Raw genomic sequence first — 18,486 nt, 5'->3', positions numbered from 1 at the left:
ATTCTTTATGAGGGACTAAAAGCTATTATAATTTGACCAAACTAAGATTTGCCTAAAACTATATAAAGATTGAATATAGCAACAATAGTCCTTTAAGTCTGAATTTGCTTCTCTGCAGCTTTTATCTTCATGGGAATTTTGGAGTGTCTGAGATGCTTTTTAGACACCCACACACACCCACACACCTCTGGTCTTGTTTTATCTGCTCACCATTTGGGTAATGGACCTTCTCCTTTGTTTTTTATGCTTTTTCTTTGATTTAATTTAAAATTGGTATTTATTTCCAGGCGCTAAGGCTGACTCTAGGTTTCTAAATGGTTGAAATATAGACCATCCAGAGTACTTCCTTACCCACTTCATTTGACCTGAATGTTTATTCAGTTATACAATTCCCTCCTGAATACATGACACGCTGAAACATAAACAGGTTGTGTTCATAAATTATCCAAGAGCTCCTTTATAAATTGATATATTAGTGACAATTAGGAACAGATCCTTCAATGATTAATACTGTCAAGGTTCCAGGTAACACCAAGGCTTGACAAATACGTTACATGGCTCTGAGTCAGTTTCAAGGCCTCTCTGCTAGTTTCTGTTGTTAGTTTCTCTCTGACGCCTACTTCCCCTCCGCCCCCCCCCAGTTTTATTTTCATTTTGTGAGAACCATCTATTGTTTGTTTCGAAGAACGACACCCCCCTCTCTCCCCAGATAGAAGAAACCACGAGGCAGCAAATAATCCAAACACAATACAAATAATTATATCACAAGAGTTTATACAAAGAAAGAAAAGCTCTGTCTGGCTCATTGCCAGAGCTCAAATGTAAACACTTGAGATAAGCCTAACTACAAAAAATGCAATTAGTGCTAGGATTTAGCAAAAGAGCAAACATAGTTGCTGTTGCTTGTTATACCAATTACTAGAACAAATAGTTAAGTTTTATACAGGTTTGGTTGAACATGTGTGACTTACCTGAAGTCACCTAGTAAATCTCCATGACTAAGGGTAGTGTTAATTGTCAGTCCAACCAATTACATACTATATCACATATCTATCAGAGTTATCATATACTAAATGTGTCCTACACTTCTGTCATAACCTGCAGCATTTATAAAAAATATATAAGTTTACTTAGAAATTGAATTAAATTTGGCCTATTGATAAGGGAGAGTAGGACATCAATTTGCTATACTGAAAAGATTAAAGTCATTTCCTATTTAACAACTCAGAACCAAGTCTTTTTGATGGAATCAAAACACAAAACACTAATTTGCTCCTCAAAATATTAAGTTATGTTTCATATGTGGATGAAGTATTCCAATATTTCAGAATAACAATTCGTGAGGGCTACCAAAACTATTTATGCAAAAGTAAGTGAGCTTATAAATATTCAGAGAGTTGGGAAATTAAGTTAGAAATTTTGTTTAAAAGGTTATGGCAAGCCTCACTGGCCATCTTCCACCTACATTTTTTATTGCTTTATAAACATGAAATTATTAAGAATAAAAAAACAACTACTATATTTCAGCCAAACAGACACAACTACTTCAAGTTTGTGATACAGATTTATTTTTTTTATTGTAACAATATTTTTTTTTTATATAATAATGAGTGTAACATTATTTCAACAATTTTTGAAATCTAATTCTCTACTATCCTGGTATGTATATTATCCCTGGTATCCCTATTAAGATGTATAGCACTTATTCAGTTTAAAATCCTAAAGAAATATATTCGTGAAGATAAAATCCACTGTGTTTTAAGTATTTACAAGATTTTTAAAAAGTAAACATTAGATATTAATGTTCAGTGGTGATGTTACCAACCTCTGTTAAACATTATTTTTAAATTCCTGCAAAATGATGATTTGAATTAAAGTAGTCTCACAGTCTTCCCAGTTACAGTCAAGAAATCATCATCAGCCAATGCATGAAGTGCTTCTTCAAACATTTCTTTAGTGATAGCCTTGAAGAAAAAATTGAAACGAACAAATATGACTTTCAATTAACCAATATAATATTAACATTCTTTTATCTCCCATTACTTTTCCTTCACTGATCTCAAGTTCAAGATTTTTCAACTATAATTCAAATGAACACAAGAACAAGGGGACACAATCTGAAGTTAGTTGGGGGAAAGATCAAAGGCAACATGAGAAAATATTATTTTACTGAAAGAGTAGTAGATCCTTGGAACAAACTTCCAGCAGACGTGGTTGGGAAATCCACAGTAACTGAATTTTAACATGCCTGGGATAAACATATATCCATCCTAAGATAAAATACAGGAAATAGTGAAAGGGCAGACTAGATGGACCAAGAGGTCTTTTTCTGCCGTCAGTCTTCTATGTTTCTATGTTTCTAATGTACATACAATCTAGAAATTATATAATAGATTTGGATATCTAAGACATTATTTGAATAATTCCTGAAATTAAAACTTTCTGAAAAACAATATAAAACTTTCTGAAAAACATGATCAATCTTGGTAACTTAGCTTTTTTCAATCAGGCATTATCCTATAAATGCTGTAAATTACACTCCATGTTGGAATTGTAATCCAACAGAGAGAATCAGATTAAAAATATATTCCAAAGTAACTTTATTCTCCAATTTTGTCTGTAGCCAGACAAAATGGCTACAACCAGATCACTATTGTTCTTCAAAACCTGCACATTGTATTTTGCATTTTCTGGCTGCCTATGAAAAATGCAAATATATTATTATAGCAGAATAAGACCTAATATTTAATTTGATTAGTAGTTGTGGCTTTTCAGTAGTTATGAAATAAACAATAAAAGTGAAAACAAGACATTGAAAAATAAATAGAAGTGCCTTGTCAGCTGTAAATAAAATATACTAACTTTTAAATCTGTATTAAACTTACTGTTTCAGATTGTGCACGCATATCATCAAAGAGTTGTTGATATTTTAGAGCTGGTGTTTTACCCTTGGACTGAATAAGTTTCTTCAAAGCTTGAGCCAATTCCTCTTTGCGCTTACGCGCAGTGGCACTCATCCCTTTAAGAGCAAAAATAGAAACATCATAGAAAGAGGATTCTACACAACATTCTAATACCACATACAGAACTCTGTCAAGCTTATGGCATTAAGCATTTTTAGTTTTATCATCCTGTGGAAATGTTTATACACATTTAAGCGAGGAGAAAACATGTATTATTATATGAAGACCTGTTGTAAGAATAGATATGTCCACAATTCCAGTCCTTGGATCAGTGGCAGACTGTTTTAAAGCCTCGCGGTGAAGACGTTTTGCTTCTTCTACGTCTATTGTTTCCACCTTTGCAGAAAAGCGGACTTTAGCATGAGCTTCAGCCAAACGAATCAATGATTCCAGCTGCCGGGGATATGCTGAAACCATCCCTCTTCCACTCCCAACTTTCCTCATATCCACATATGCCTAGTGGAGAAGAAAAGGTTATAAAATTGTTGGTATATATTATCCACACGGATTAAACATTTTAGATAAGACATTATTGAGAAAGAGAATACAAATATAAAAGATACTCTACTATTCAATCCAAACAATGGCTAAATTGTTTACCCTCAGCCATTGTGTGTATGGGGGGGTGATATTATTCATATAATTTTCAATATATATGGGATCAATGATTTAGCTCACCTTTATATATTTATGTAATGTATAAATGTACTGTATATTTCTTAAAATTTAGCTGAACATACAACTGATCTATGTAGGCAAGCAGTTCCCTTAATTAGTTCATCCCTCTCGCATCCATGAAATGAATGAAATCCTTGGGCATTTGTTTGCAATTAACAAAATGAATTGATGTTTAGGGCATAATTCTTCAAATCATACCTAAGTTCATATATTCAAAGTAAGTAGCCTTAAATTAATGCATGAAATTTCATTTTAAAAGGAGATTTATATACGATCTGAAGAGAAACCGGAGTATTGTCGATATTTAGCACCGTAAGATGAACTTAGAGGTTAATAGAAATTAACAGAGATAATTGATAATAGCTTAGCTGTCATTATATACAGCATTTGTGTTTTGGTATTTGTTATATTGTCTGTAAATTTCTTTTGTTCTTTATTTTTTTCTGACTTGTTTTTAATGTAAATAAACCTTATAAAAATCTATTTTAAAAATTCCATTTTAAATTTGACATAAGACTCTAATCAGTTCTAAATCATGTTTCTATGCCTATTCCATATATTCATTTCTAAGGCTGTATACATCTTTCAAAAACAAGTAGTGCTCCCTCTCTGCAGCAGTGTTCTGAAGCGTGCCACAATTTTTCCTGTTTATACAAAGGTGCTTTATCTAAATGGATTTAATCCAAAAACCAGTTCTGATTCTCATGTATCCTACTTTTAAACCATGTTTTTAAAATAAAATCCCTTTTCATATACTTGTCAAATTAATCCCTTTTAATTGATTATATTTCTCATTAGACCTTTAAGTGGCTGTTAAGATTTCAAAGTCAGATGAGCAATTTAAAAGTGTTCTGTATGAAAGTTAAAAAATATTTTGACCTGCTTGTACCTCAATAAGAGCTTGACTTGCTTCTTCACTCAATTTGGGATTGATGTAATTACGAGCATAAGCTATATAATCTCTAAGTACTGCCATATCCATGTATTCCTCTTCAACCTCTTCTTCAGTTTGGTAGTATAATGAAACCAAATGATGAGCTAAACGTCTATCATATGCTTCATCCCGAGGATCCAACATAAGGAAAATGAGATCAAATCTATTTGGAATAAAACAATATGAATGATTTTTCCATCATTAATATAATTGCTTCTTAAAAATGATAATACTAATTTCAAGTTACAAAGTCAATTCTATTACATTCTGGAATGCAAACTTCATCCAGTAAAATATAAGTTAGAATTTTGTTCTCTATGTATGGCATATTCATTTATTTGATTTCTGTCCTGTTTTTCTCACACAAGCACAAGATGACATACAAGATGTCCTCCTTCCTATTTTCCCCACATCCAGCTCGCTGTTGAAGTAGGTCAGGTTGAGACAGGAGTGATTGCTCAAATCAGAGTGAGATTCTTTGATTGAAAGAATACTTGTAAACTACAAATCTTAGGTCTAGACATGTATCCCTATTGCTGCCTCCTTAAATATTTAAACTTTCCTCTGCGAATGCAGCCTGAAGAAAACCATGGCTTCTTTTAAGGATCAGCTACCGAAAGGCACCCATACCAGATTTGAAATGTTCTTGCCCACGTCAGATCTGAATATTGCAATCTTCAGAACAAAATGCCTCCTTTTGGAGTATACCAAAAAAGTTATATAGAAGGGTCAGTGAAACAGCTTCCCGTCATCTGAATATATAACATTAGTGTCTTCCTCTTCTTGGGGAAGGAATTATATAATCCCAAAAGATACAATAGTTCTGAAGAGTTGCAAACAAGTACTCCCTCACACTTCAATGCACTGTTTTGCCTTTAAAATCCAAAGCACAGTACAGCCCTAGTAGTGAGTTAGTGAAAAACTATCTGCAGAGAGCAAGAGTAATGTTATGCAAAATTAACTACTAGCAACAACAGTGTATATATTTCAGAGCATACCTGGATAATAATGTGTGGGGAAGCTGGATATTTTCAATTGTAGTTTTCTTTGGATTCCACTGAGATTCTATTGGATTAGCGGCTGCCAAAATGGAAGCGCGAGCATTTAGTTGGCAAATAATTCCAGCCTATTAGGAAGAAAAGATTTGAGATTCTCTTATAATTCTGGATCTCATTTACATGAAAGTATAGCAACAAAGTTCTTATATGTTTTATTATTTTATAAAAACTCTGTAAGTGAACCATTTCTCAATTGTTTGTTTGTTTATTTATTTGATTTGTATGCCGCCCCTCTCCGTGGACTCGGGGCGGCTAACAGTGACAAAAACAGAATGTAAAAATCCAATACTAAAACAGCTAAAAACCCTCGTTCTGTATGAATAAGACCATAAACAAAATATGTCAGTGGGAAATGCAAATATTTACTTTTTCTCAGGTAATTTTGCCTTTCCCTCTTTTATACTATTTAATTTTTTTCTGTGGGACTCAGTCATGCCTGCTTATTTGTCCTATCCTATTTTGCATGAATTATTCTATTTGAGTAGAGAGATATCTGCATTCACACCTGGAGGCCAGATATAGAGGGAATATATTACCAAAATTTTAAAATGTTGGGCTTTTTAAGGACTTACCTTGGCAATAGAGAGTGTTTGCTGCTCCATAACTTCATGAAGCACAGACCTTGTACTTTCATTCATTTTATCAAACTCATCAATACAGCAAATCCCATTGTCACTGAGGACCAAAGCTCCAGTCTGTAGAACTAATTGTCTTGTTTCAGGATCCTTCATTACATATGCTGTAAGACCAACAGCACTAGAACCTTTTCCAGATGTATACTGTCCTCTTGGAACCAGGTTATAAACATACTGAAGTAATTGTGACTTGCTTGTGCCAGGATCTCCACAAAGAAGGATGTTTATCTCAGCCCGGAAATTACCTCTGCCAGTATGACTGAAATCTTTTCTTGAACCTCCAAATAGCTGAAGAAGAATGCCCTGCAAAACAATCTCAAGGTTAAGGTTCCCTTTTTAAAAAAAAGAGAGATTCAATCATATTAACAAAATGAACTCTGTGATTTTTAAATTTCAAATTCAGATAATTATTATTTGAATTTGAAATTTAAAAGTATCTGGTTAATATATATGGAATATTTTCTTAGAACACCTAAGTGGTATAACCTCATGGATATGTCTGGTCATATGCATCTTTTCCAGATATTACTTCTCAGAAAACGTCCCTGTACATTGCTTATAAAGACATATCTTATCAGCCTTTTAAAGACACATTGAAAATCAGACTAAATCTCCAAACCACAAATCTTAATTGTTTAAGATGCATGCTTTAAAAATTCTAGAGGCAATTTAAGGGAGTATTAAAAACCTCTGACAAGACAGGACAATTCTTTCTTTTGAAATAGACATTACCTATCCAAGTTTAGTATTTCATATTGCATTTGGTTTCAAATTATGAAGGATTTTATTTTATATATCCCCAAAACGAATTGCCCCATTCATTTGTACTAAGCCATCAGTATAATTGAGAGATTTTCCCCTTTGGTAAGTCAGATATAATTAAAAGTTCTCTACTATCATAATTTTAAGAAAATGCTACCTAGGTTTCTGAAGTGAAATTCACATCTTACTTGCACCTACCATAATAGTTTGAGGTTGTCTTATGTAATATAAACCCATTTTACTTATTTTTTCATAATTTGACTGTAATTTATTAGAATACATGTACCAATAGGTGTGCAAATAATTTCATGCATTTCATCATAACATCTGGTTCAGCTGCTAAAATATAGTTTTAAGTTTTTCTTGCCTTTTTAATATCTTCATGCTCATATATGCTTGGAGCAAGAGCGGAAGAAAGTCTGTCATAAATATCTGGTTTTTGAGAAAGCTCTTCAAGCATTTTTTTTCGTTCATCCTTAAACATTTTCTGCTCTGTTCCTTCTTCAATTCTATGGAGACGTTTTGAATCAGTTTTGCAGTAATGGATAACATCGATATGAGTCTTGTAGACAGACCTTACACTGCTCATTCTTGGTATGACACGAACAGGAACTGCTCTGTAGATTCCTGATCCAAAATAAAATATTAGATTCACCATACATATATTTATATATTAGATTATGGAGTCACAACTGGATAGTAGTAATGCTCCTACACAATACAACTATCAGGGTGTCCAGAAGGAAAGCATTTTGAAATTCCCTGATATTTCCATGTAACTTGCAATCTAGTTAAGGTGTAGTCGTAGATGATGTCGTACCAAACGGCTAAGCCTTGGAGAAATATCGATAGCTGAGGAAGCAAGTTGTGGCCACAGTTATGCTCATTTTTACTTGACTCTGCCAGGCAGCGCGATCTTTTTTTTTTTACATGATTTTTCACTGACTTAAACATTTTAATAGTTCCCCCCATGATTTATTCCATTTTTTAAATGAATTCCCTGATAGTTCCCTAATATTTCCCGAGCTGCTGATTTCCGATTGCCAGGTTTGCTGAGCACCCCAAACTATATGTATTACATATTATTTTAAGTAATACACAACAAATAGATAGCTCCACCTCATTGATTATGTCTTCCCTTCAAGTGAAATATGTTATAATAAGCAATCAATTTGAAGAACTTTTTTTTGAGCATTAGAAAGATAACACACCCAAAATGAACTCCATAATTCTTGGATTTGTGAGATAAATATTATGATGTACACAAAACAGAAAAAAAATGTCATTTGTATTTTGGAGGATCTGCAGAATTTTTGGTGATGCCAGTTTCACCAAAAGCAAATCAGGGAATGTGTCTGTTGTTCAGATGAAACAAAACCCGGATATCCTGGTGGGTATGGCCCCGTTTTCATTCCCAGAAGCTTTCAGCATATCATGCCCACCAGCCTGCCCATCCCCCTGCTCTTCCCAATGCATTGTGGTCACCCATCCCCAGGTTATAGAAAGTAAAAGATTATCAATCTCTTTTTCCTTACCAGTAATATTAACTCTGTCCCCAGGCTGAACTTTATCCACAAGATCATTGTGAGCAAAAAGGACAATAGTGTGTGGTGTCTGACCAGCTGGCATATCTTCTGGTGACTCTTGTAGTTTGATCTGACAAAAAAAAAAAGTTTAAAAGTGCAAAAATATAGTTTCTATTATATTAGATAATTTCAGAATAAACACTCTTCTTCAAGGAAACCATAAAGAGCAAAAAGGCATTTTCCTAGATAGGATCTCAGTAGATAGTGTTCTGGTTTCTGGTAGAAATTTAGTAATTACAAATAACTCTTATTAAATGCATCATTTCATGAATAAAGCAACTACGTTTATTTCTCTGCTCTCCTGTACTTCAACACATTCCATACAGCACTCGGTCCGTTATCTCTCTCTTAGCCGCATTTCTCACATTCCTCTTCCTGCTTCACTTAAACAAGATTTATTTTCCTAACCACATAACTTTGAAAAAACAGCAGCACTGACTGAATACAATACAAAGTACTTTGGCTTACTTTAGCGTGGCAAAAACACATCCATTATTCTTCTGGGCAACGTTGAAACTCCACCCTTCTTCTCCACTGACCCCGACGTGCCAAATACATCACTACAATATTTAACCCATTCCTGTCCTTAATGTCTTCTTCCAGACCTCTGCTCTCTACGTTTCTGGACCCTTCTGAATTTAGGGTTAACCCAGCGAGCATCTGATTCTCCCTCACTAGATCCTGAACTCATAGCCCCATCCTGTGGCTGGCCTCCCACCTGTTCTACTACCTATAACCCCGGGGCCCCCACTGCCTCATAAACACTATCTGAGTCCGAGTCCTCAATATCTTCATCATCCTCCAACTGATCAGGAGTATGTACAACAGATAGGATCAATTGAGCTTGCAGCTATTTACTCTCAATTAAATTGGCTTTCGATAAGTCAAAAAAGTAGGGTTTTTAAAGAAGGTGTATAAAAATAAGCAACATGCAGCCCAAGGAATGAACGTTTGAAAATCATTATAGATGTGGAGCTGAAAGCTAACAGAAACATATAGTAATTTTTGTCAATTAAGAATGAATTTATATGATTGAAGAGAAGAGCAACCTACCATCTGTTTATCCGAGAAGAGAGAGCGATTGTGAATCAAATTCATACTATGTGCGGTGTTACAATTCTTACATGCTGATGGCTCAGCAATCCTGCCACGATCAATCTCAACTCTTGTTGTGAATCCACAGACCTGACATTTGAAGAAAGCTTCTTGCATTTCTGGAATTAACTGGGATGTTCGGATCACCATGCCACTGATTGTGATAAGTTGATCGATATCTGATTTTAAAATGTTTTTTTAAAAGAACATAATTAATCATAATAAAAATTGTGTTACTGTATAATGGCATCTAGCATTTCTAGGCATATCTCAAATGGATACAGATACAGTAAGACACATCCAAAATATTCATTGTAAAATTATATATTTATATATTAGGCAAATTATTCTAGTTCAATAAAGTTGCTGATATAGGAAATAATTTCCCAAATGACATTAGTTTCTTTCTTCCCTTGAAGCAAAGACATTTATTAAAAGTAAATTTGCATAATAGTGACAAAATGCACTAAAATTCAGTTGTTTACAAACTTCTTGACATCTAAAACATTTATAAACAATTTATATGCTAATACACAAATATCAAACTTATACCAAAACTTCTTACCTTCTGGGTTCAAACTTCTCATGTTTCTTGTCTTTACTGCATTGTAAGGTCTAACTTGAATCTGATGTTCCAGTATAGAATCAGGGAAACGCTCGAAGAAAATTTCATTAACAGCCATATCAAATGTTGGGATTACTTCCTATGCAAGTTAGATATAAATGTAAAGTACATATTGACATTCTTCCGCACTAGCACATTTTTCCCATAAAAAGCAAATCAGTCATTCAATCTAATTGCATAGTGGATAGATTCAGAATCCACTTTATTAATGATATACAGTGTTCCCTCAATTTTCGCGGGTTCGAACTTCGCGAAGTCTATACCACGGTTTTTCAAAAATATTAATTAAAAAATTATTCACTGTTTTTCCCCCTATACCATGGTTTCTCCCGCCCGATGACGTCATATGTCATCGCCAAACTTTCGTCTGCCTTTAATAATTTTTAAAAAATAAACTTTAATAAATAAACATGGTAAGTAATAATCTAAATGGTTGCTAAGGGAATGGGAAATTGCAATTTAGGGGTTTAAAGTGTTAAGCGAAGGCTTGTGATACTGTTCATAGCCAAAAATAGTGTATTTACTTCCGCATATCTACTTTGCGGAAATTCGACTTTGTCGGGCGGTCTCGGAGCACAAGGGGGAATGGGGAGAATGGCAATGGCTATATAATAGTGTGTTGTTTTTCTGGACACATCATTTTTTTTTTAAAAAAAATATCAGTTGCCAAGAGTCGCTCTGGACTTAGGTAGCTTCTAAATATTTTAATAAATAATTATTAAGTGAAGACTCAAACCATTCAATAAAATTTTCAGCTAAAATGCTTGCTCATTAAAATAAGCAAACAATTAATTTCTAATCACTTATAATTTTTGCAACATCTTTATTATGCACAATTATGAACATCCAAATTACGTACAGCAATAAATCCAAATTGTCTAAAATTACCTTTGGCTAAGACTAAGTCTTCGGAGAGGGGCGGCATACAAATCTAATAAATTGAATTGAATTGAATTAAAAATGGCTATTACCTGAGGATAGCACATCAGCTGTCTGTAAAGATTTTCCTCAAATGATTTTAGATGGTCACAGTTTAGATTCAGAAATGGTTCCCCAATTAGGTTTACCTGCAAGGTGAACAAAGATTGACAATTAACATGTAAGTCTTCCAACACAAGTCAAATTTAAATAACAATTATATCTCTTCTATAATACCTCTTCTAGTCGCTGCATGTATAAAGGTTCATTAAGATCCAAGTCAATGTTTTCTTCTTCCTTAGCTGTTGGGTCAATAAAACGCTGAAGAAATCTCTGAATATTTTTAAAACAAGAGGATATAGATTCAGTCCTTAGGCTTATCCAGCAATATTAAAATACAATAAAATATCCTGACAATGGTCCTCAACCCAAATGAATCTTCACAAGTGTTATCAATTTTATGTAAACACAAGAAAGCATAAATACTCAGAAGCATTCGACACAAAGCTTCTCATGCATACTGTATGTTTAGACTTTATGTCTGTTAACAGATCAAATTATAAAATGAAACTACTTACCTGGAACTTTTCTTTACATGAGGCTACATTAACATCTGTTCCCCAAATCACAAGCTGTTGCCCATCAGAGTGTTCCTTTGCTACTGCATCACTTGGTGCAGGCTAAGTAAAACAGGAACTTATTAATATTGGTATATATCAAAAGGCTACAATCTTGTATTTATTTATCCAAAAGAATGCCACTCAGTTCAACCTCCTTTTTAATACATAAAGTTGACATGTGTATCACCTGAAATATATGAAAAAAACCTACCGTATCAGAATGCAGATTCACCTGCCTGGTTTTACGGACAGAGCCAAGATCCGCCCGTTGTCGAATTGGAGTCCCTCGTGCACTACTCCTTGGTGTTCCTTCTAATTTAGAATTAGGTGTTCCATAGGTCAGAGGTGAACTAATATCAAAATCCATGGGAACTATTACAGAGGAATGTTTTATAACATAGGTTATAATTTTTTAGACACAAGCTTGATTTATTTCATTTCCTGCCAATATCTTTAGTAGATATATGTTCTCCACTGTCAAGAGACACCCGATAGGTAACAATAACCATATGCCAATTAACAATACAAAATTAAAACTTGAAAGTTAAACCCTCACATATTCTGCTCCTACCAAACAATCCACCTGTTTAAAATCAACAAAATCCAGAAGGTTTGATTATGGACTCCAAAAGCAAAGTCTTTCTAAATTAAAAAGACAGTGCATATAAAAATAGAGTGCATTGATCAAATCTGAAATGTAATAATGAAGACATCAGAGAAATATCTTCTGTAGGGATTTGATCACCTGTAATATTGTACCCTGGCATCACTACTTAACAGAGCTATCTGAAACGAGCATGCAAAACCTTCCAATGATCAGGGATAAGCCATTCTATTTTCCTTCCAGAATGGCAAAACTGGTGAGCTCCTGGAGAAAATGAACTGGAAAATTTCAGAATGTTTCATTCCCAGGAAATACATTTTGTATTCAACTACTATTGAATTCTGCAATTAAGGCAGAGCTAGGAATGCATGAAAATTAAAATACTGTATAGATTTATTTATTAATTAGATTTGTATGCCGCCCCTTTCCATAGACTCGGGGCGGCTAACAACAGTAATAAAACATATACAAATCTAATATTTAAAATAACTGCAAACCCTTATTAAAAACCAAACATACCCACAAATATACCATGCATAAATTGTATAGGCCTGGGGGGAATGAATATCTCAATTCCCCCATGCCTGACGACAGAGGTGGGTTTTGAGGAGCTTACGAAAGGCGAGAAGAGTGGGGGCAATTCTGATCTCTGGGGGAGCTGGTTCCAGAGGGTCAGGGCCATCACAGAGAAGGCTCTTTCCCTGGGTCCCGCCAGACGACATTGTTTAGTCAACGGGACCCGGAGAAGGCCAACTCTGTGGGACCTAACTGGTTGCTGGGATTCGTGCGGCAGAAGGCGGTCCCGTAGATATTCTGGTCCAATGCCATGAAGGGCTTTATAGGTCATAACCAACACTTTGAATTGTGACCGGAAACTGATCAGCAACCAATGCAGACTGCGGAGTGTTGGTGTGACATGGGCATACCTAGGGAAGCCCATGATTGCTTTCACAGCTGCATTCTGCACGATCTGAAGTTTCCGAACACTCTTCAAAGGTAGCCCCATGTAGAGAGCGTTACAGTAGTCGAGCCTCGAAGTGATGAGGGCATGAGTGACTGTGAGCAGTGACTCCCGGTCCAAATAGGGCCGCAACTGATGCACCAGGCGAACCTGGGCAAACGCCCCCCTCACCACAGCTGAAAGATGTTTTTCTAATGTTAGCTGTGGACCGAGGAGGACGCCCAAGTTGCAAACCCTCTCTGAGGGGGTCAATGATCCTGCCCCCAGAGTGATGGACGGACAAATGGAATTGTCCCTGGGAGGAAAAATCCACAGCCACTCCATCTTATCAGGGTTGACTTTGAGTCTGTTGACACCCATCCAGACCCCAACAGCCTCCAGGCACCGGCACATCACATCCACTGCTTCGTTGACTGGACATGGGTTGGAGATGTACAACTGGGTATCATCCGCATACTGATGATACCTTACCCCATGCCCTTGGATGATCTCGCCCAACGGTTTCATGTAGATATTAAATAGCAGGGGGGAGAGGACCAACCCCTGAGGCACCCCACAAGGGAGAGACCTAGAGGTCGACCTCTGACCCCCCCCCCCCCCCCCCACTAACACCGACTGCGACCGACTGGAGACGTAGGAGAACCACTGGAGAACAGTGCCTCCCACTCCCAACCCCTCCAGCCGGCGCAGAAGGATACCATGGTCGATGGTATTGAAAGCCGTTGAGAGGTCAAGCACCAGGACAGAGGATAAACCCCTGTCCCGGGCCCACCAGAGATCATCCATCAATGCGACCAAAGCAGTTTCCGTGCTGTAGCCGGGCCTGAATCCTGACTGCTGAGGGCCTAGATAATCGGCTTCTTCCAAGGACAGCTGGAGCGCCACCACCTTCTCAACAACCTTCCCCATAAAAGGAAGGTTGGAGACTGGCCGATAGTTATTAAGAATGGCTGGGTCCAGGGAAGGCTTCTTGAGGAAGGGGCAGACAAGTGCCTCCTTGTAGGTATCCGGAAAGGACCCCCTCCCCAAAGCGTTGACAATCTCTGGACTCAGCTCCATGTCACCTCCCTGCTGGCCGAGACCAGCCAGGAGGGACACGGATCCAGTAAACAGGTGGCGGAACTCAAAGCTCCAATGGCCTTGTCCACTTCATCAGGTGTCACCAGATCAAACTCTTCCCAGACAGATGGACAACTACGGGCCCCAGTCACCTCGACAGTCACAATTTTAAATGGTTATGTATGGCTATTATATAAATAAATCCCGAGTCTACGGAGAGGGGCGGCATACAAATTTAATAAATAAATAAAAATAATAATAAATTAAAAAAACATAGTGGTATATTATTTTGGACACTGTATATTTAAAATAAAATATTTTTATGGAGTAATATACATGCTTAAATATTTCATAAAGAGAATTTGATGTGCCAAATTTAGGATTGTTCATTCTGTATTTGCATTAATATTCTTCATCCACTTTTACTGATGACTAACAAGCATCAATTAGAAATACTTAAAGAGTTAAATTATGTTAGAAAAGTATTCACTATATATCTCAAAGCGACTGGTACTTGACAAGTAATTTTAAAAACCCTAATAGTGTGATGCAATTACTAATATTTGATGATAAAGATACCTGAATTTTGCATTTGTGGAGGACTGGAAAACAGAGCATCCTGACCATTTGGGCTTTGCATGTCAACTGGTGGAGAAGTTGGCATTGGTTGCAAATCTGTAGAGTCATCCAGGCGGCTTTGCTGTGACTGAGTGGAGCGTCCAGATTCAGAAGCAGCTGCAACAAGAACTTCTGTAAATAAAACTTGAAGCTAAAGAGTTTCAAGAAAAATCTATACAAGAAACGGCTGATCTAGGGTCTCCAACCTTGGCAAATTTAAGACTTCTGGACTTCAACTCCCAGAATCCCTCAGCCTTAAAGTTGCTGAAGTTGGAGAGCCGTTATCTAGAGCAGGGGTCCTTAGGGTGGACCTTAGGGACCACCAAGGTCACCATTTTAAATCCCACGGACCCTAATTCATAATTTTAAGTCCTACAGACTACTAATATGATTTTTTTTAAAAAGATAAATATATTTGTAAAATAATCACCAGAGAACTTCCATTTTATGAATATGAAGTGCACCTATTTAATATAACAAAGTTATAAATGATTATTTAATCATAATAAAATCTTTAAACATTGTTTAATTGTAACAAAATTATTAAAGGTTAGTGTAATTATTACCAAGTAATTTAAGCTTATTTGAAGGTGGTTTGCTGGTATTGTTGGGAAAGGCAGTCCCATATTGCAGAGCTGTAGCTGTTGTCCCTCCCCTCCCCTCTTTCCTTTCTTTCCTATGCATTCCATTCCTTTCTTCTTCTACCCTTCTTTTCATTTCTTTCTTTCCTTGAGGTGAGGCTGAATTAATTGCTCTCCAACCATAATCAGCCAAGGGTCCAAAATATCTGCTGGGACCACGAAAATTTTCTCACGGACTACTGATTGGTGATCTGTGATCTAGAGCAGTGTTTCCCAACCTTGGCAACTTGAAGATATTTGGACTTCAACTCCCAGAATTCCCCAGCCAGCGAATGCTGGCTGGGGACTTCTGGGAGTTGAAGTCCAGATATCTTCAAATTGTCAAGGTTGGGAAACACTGATCTAGAGCATCACACAGAAAGTGAAAATGTTTTCTTTCCGTAATATAACATGCATATGACATATGACAGCAAAGTGGTATGGCTGCATTCTGCTTGGTGTACCTCAGTGTAGTGGAGATGAATTAAAGATAATTTTTTTTAACAGTTTAGTAAACTATCCTTTACCAGTGTGAGCGCCCCGATATACTCCTATAATTTATTTTGTTTATTATTTATTTATTATTTGTCAAAACATGTACAGGATAGCAGGTATTGGCATGAATGTAAACAAAAGCAAAGTAGGTACAGGTAAATTTGTACAATAGGACAGTAAGATAGGGACGGTAGGCACAATGGTGCACTTATGCATACCCCTTAAAGACCCCTTAGGACAAAAGGACAATACAATAACTGTTAAGTCCTCAACTTACAACCCCACCAGAAATGCAAAGTCGACTTATGACTGGCCAGAAAGGCGGATGCTTAAGTCTGATTGGGTAAAGCATTGTGATGAGTTGGCTGTCTGACAGCCACACTATAAAAGGAGCTTTCAGAAGTCTGTTTGCTGTTCTATTTAAGCTGAGCTGGAGTGGTGCTGAAAATGTGTCTCTTTGGAACCAGCTACCACCAGAGATTCGAGACTACCCCACCCTACTGGCCTTCCAAAAACCCGTAAAGACCTGGCTTTTAAAGCAGGCCTGGGGTATGCGTGGTTTTTCTTAACTGTTTTAGTTGCTTGACTGTTGGTTTTAGATTGTTTCAAACTGTTTTTAGGAGGTTTTATGTTATATTTTATTTGTATTTGGCTGTGAGCCGCCCACAGTCTTTCGGGAGTTGGGCGGCATATAATAAATAAATAAAATACCAGAATAAATGTTCCCTGTTTAAAAAGGTAAGCCTCTGCTAGGTTCTCTCAGTGCAAAGACTCACCTAACAGGAACAACAACAATCAAGAGGACAGGACAGTCAAGAGGACAGCTAATAGCCCATCTAATGAACAAGCCACCCTCACAAATAACAGAAAGCAAGGCTGTAGTAGCTCCTTGCTTGCAAACGCGCAATCCGGGATGATATAGCAGTGGTTCCTTGCATGGTCCAGAGTGTCCAGGGGGAAAGCATTTTGAAATTCCCTGATAATAATAAGTTCCCTGTAACTTGCAATCTACACTACTCAAAAAAATAAAGGGAACACTTAAACAACACAATATAATTCTAAGTAAATCAAACTTCTGTGAAATCAAACTGTCCACTTAGGAAGCAACACTGATTGACAATAAATTTCACATGCTGTTGTGCACATTCAACTTTGTACAGAACAAAGTAGTCAATGAGAATATTTCATTCATTCAGATCAAGGATGTGTTATTTGAGTGTTCCCTTTATTTTTTTGAGCAATATAGTTAAGGTGCGGTAATAATGATAATAATAATAATTATTATTTATTAGATTTGTATGCCACCCCTCTCCGAAGACTCGTGGCGGTAATAGATAACCTCATACCAAATGGCTATGGTAGTTGAGGAAGCAAGTTATTGCCACAGTTAGGCTAATTTTTGCATGACTCTGCCAGGCAGCGCTATCTGTTTTTTTAACATTTCCCCCTGACTTTTAAACATTTTAATACAGTTTGGTTCCCCCACCCATTTATTCCATTTTTTTTCACCAATTCCCTGATTTCTAGGTTTGCTGGACACCCTGACGATCAATTAGCCAGAGCAGGGGTAGGCAAAGTTGGCTCTTATATGACTTGTGGACTTCAACTCCCAGAATTATTGAGCCAATCATGTTAGCTCAGGAATTCTGGGAGTTGAAGTCCACAAGTCATAGGAGAGCCAACTTTGCCTACTCCTGAGCCAGAGCATGGTACCATGGTCTTTCGAGACTGAAGGATGCCAATGCAGCCATTCCAGAGATCACACATGCCGTCGATCACTCTGACTCCGAGGAAGGAAGGACGGAGCAGAGCCTCAGGGGTCTCGGCGGGGGAATTAGCAGCTTACGAGTAGAAGGATTCGTGTCCCTGCCAGTTGGGGTGGTATCCCCTCTGGAGCGTTTTCTGCCTCGGCGACTCGGAGTCGATGCCGGGGAGGACATGGTTGGGCGACTCCTACAAGAGAGGAAGGGAGAACACAGTTAACTAGGAGCACTGCGCTACAAAGATTGCAATAATCAATGGCGGCCCATCAACTTACTCTGTTAACTGCACCCAAAGGTCACCGCGGGTGCCTTGACCAGACTAGCCTGATCGCTCCTCGCTACGTCTTGAACTTTTTGGGGGATCGGTTTTCCCCGAAACAGTTTCAGGCGGGGAGGAGGGGAGGAATTCCGCGCCAAATAGAGTCACATGACCCCGCGTTTTCGCGGGCTTTCTCGCCAATTGCAAAGCGGGGAAAACCACACTTTGCGCGA

The 18,486-nt window shown here is 37.0% G+C and overlaps 1 protein-coding gene across 1 annotated transcript; it reads right to left on the bottom strand.

Moving 5' to 3' along the window:
• Window positions 1-1,551: 1,551 nt before the first annotated feature.
• MCM4 (minichromosome maintenance complex component 4) lies at window positions 1,552-18,452 on the bottom strand. The gene is made up of 17 exons (XM_070747734.1): window positions 18,270-18,452; window positions 18,078-18,184; window positions 15,078-15,233; window positions 12,086-12,246; window positions 11,833-11,934; window positions 11,492-11,587; window positions 11,308-11,403; window positions 10,277-10,415; window positions 9,670-9,890; window positions 8,566-8,686; window positions 7,398-7,657; window positions 6,206-6,571; window positions 5,574-5,701; window positions 4,531-4,738; window positions 3,191-3,419; window positions 2,886-3,019; window positions 1,552-1,964 (listed from the first exon to the last, which is right to left on the bottom strand). The coding sequence occupies exons 2-17, from the start codon at window positions 18,169-18,171 to the stop codon at window positions 1,872-1,874; spliced, it is 2,604 nt and encodes an 867-aa protein (XP_070603835.1). The 5' UTR covers window positions 18,172-18,184; window positions 18,270-18,452; the 3' UTR covers window positions 1,552-1,871.
• Window positions 18,453-18,486: the final 34 nt, after the last annotated feature.

Source organism: Erythrolamprus reginae, chromosome 3 (genome assembly GCF_031021105.1).
Source record: "Erythrolamprus reginae isolate rEryReg1 chromosome 3, rEryReg1.hap1, whole genome shotgun sequence".
Classification (NCBI taxonomy): domain Eukaryota; kingdom Metazoa; phylum Chordata; class Lepidosauria; order Squamata; family Dipsadidae; genus Erythrolamprus; species Erythrolamprus reginae.
The sequence above is the reverse complement of the archived record's forward strand: the minus strand, read 5'-3'. Positions and strand labels throughout refer to the sequence as shown.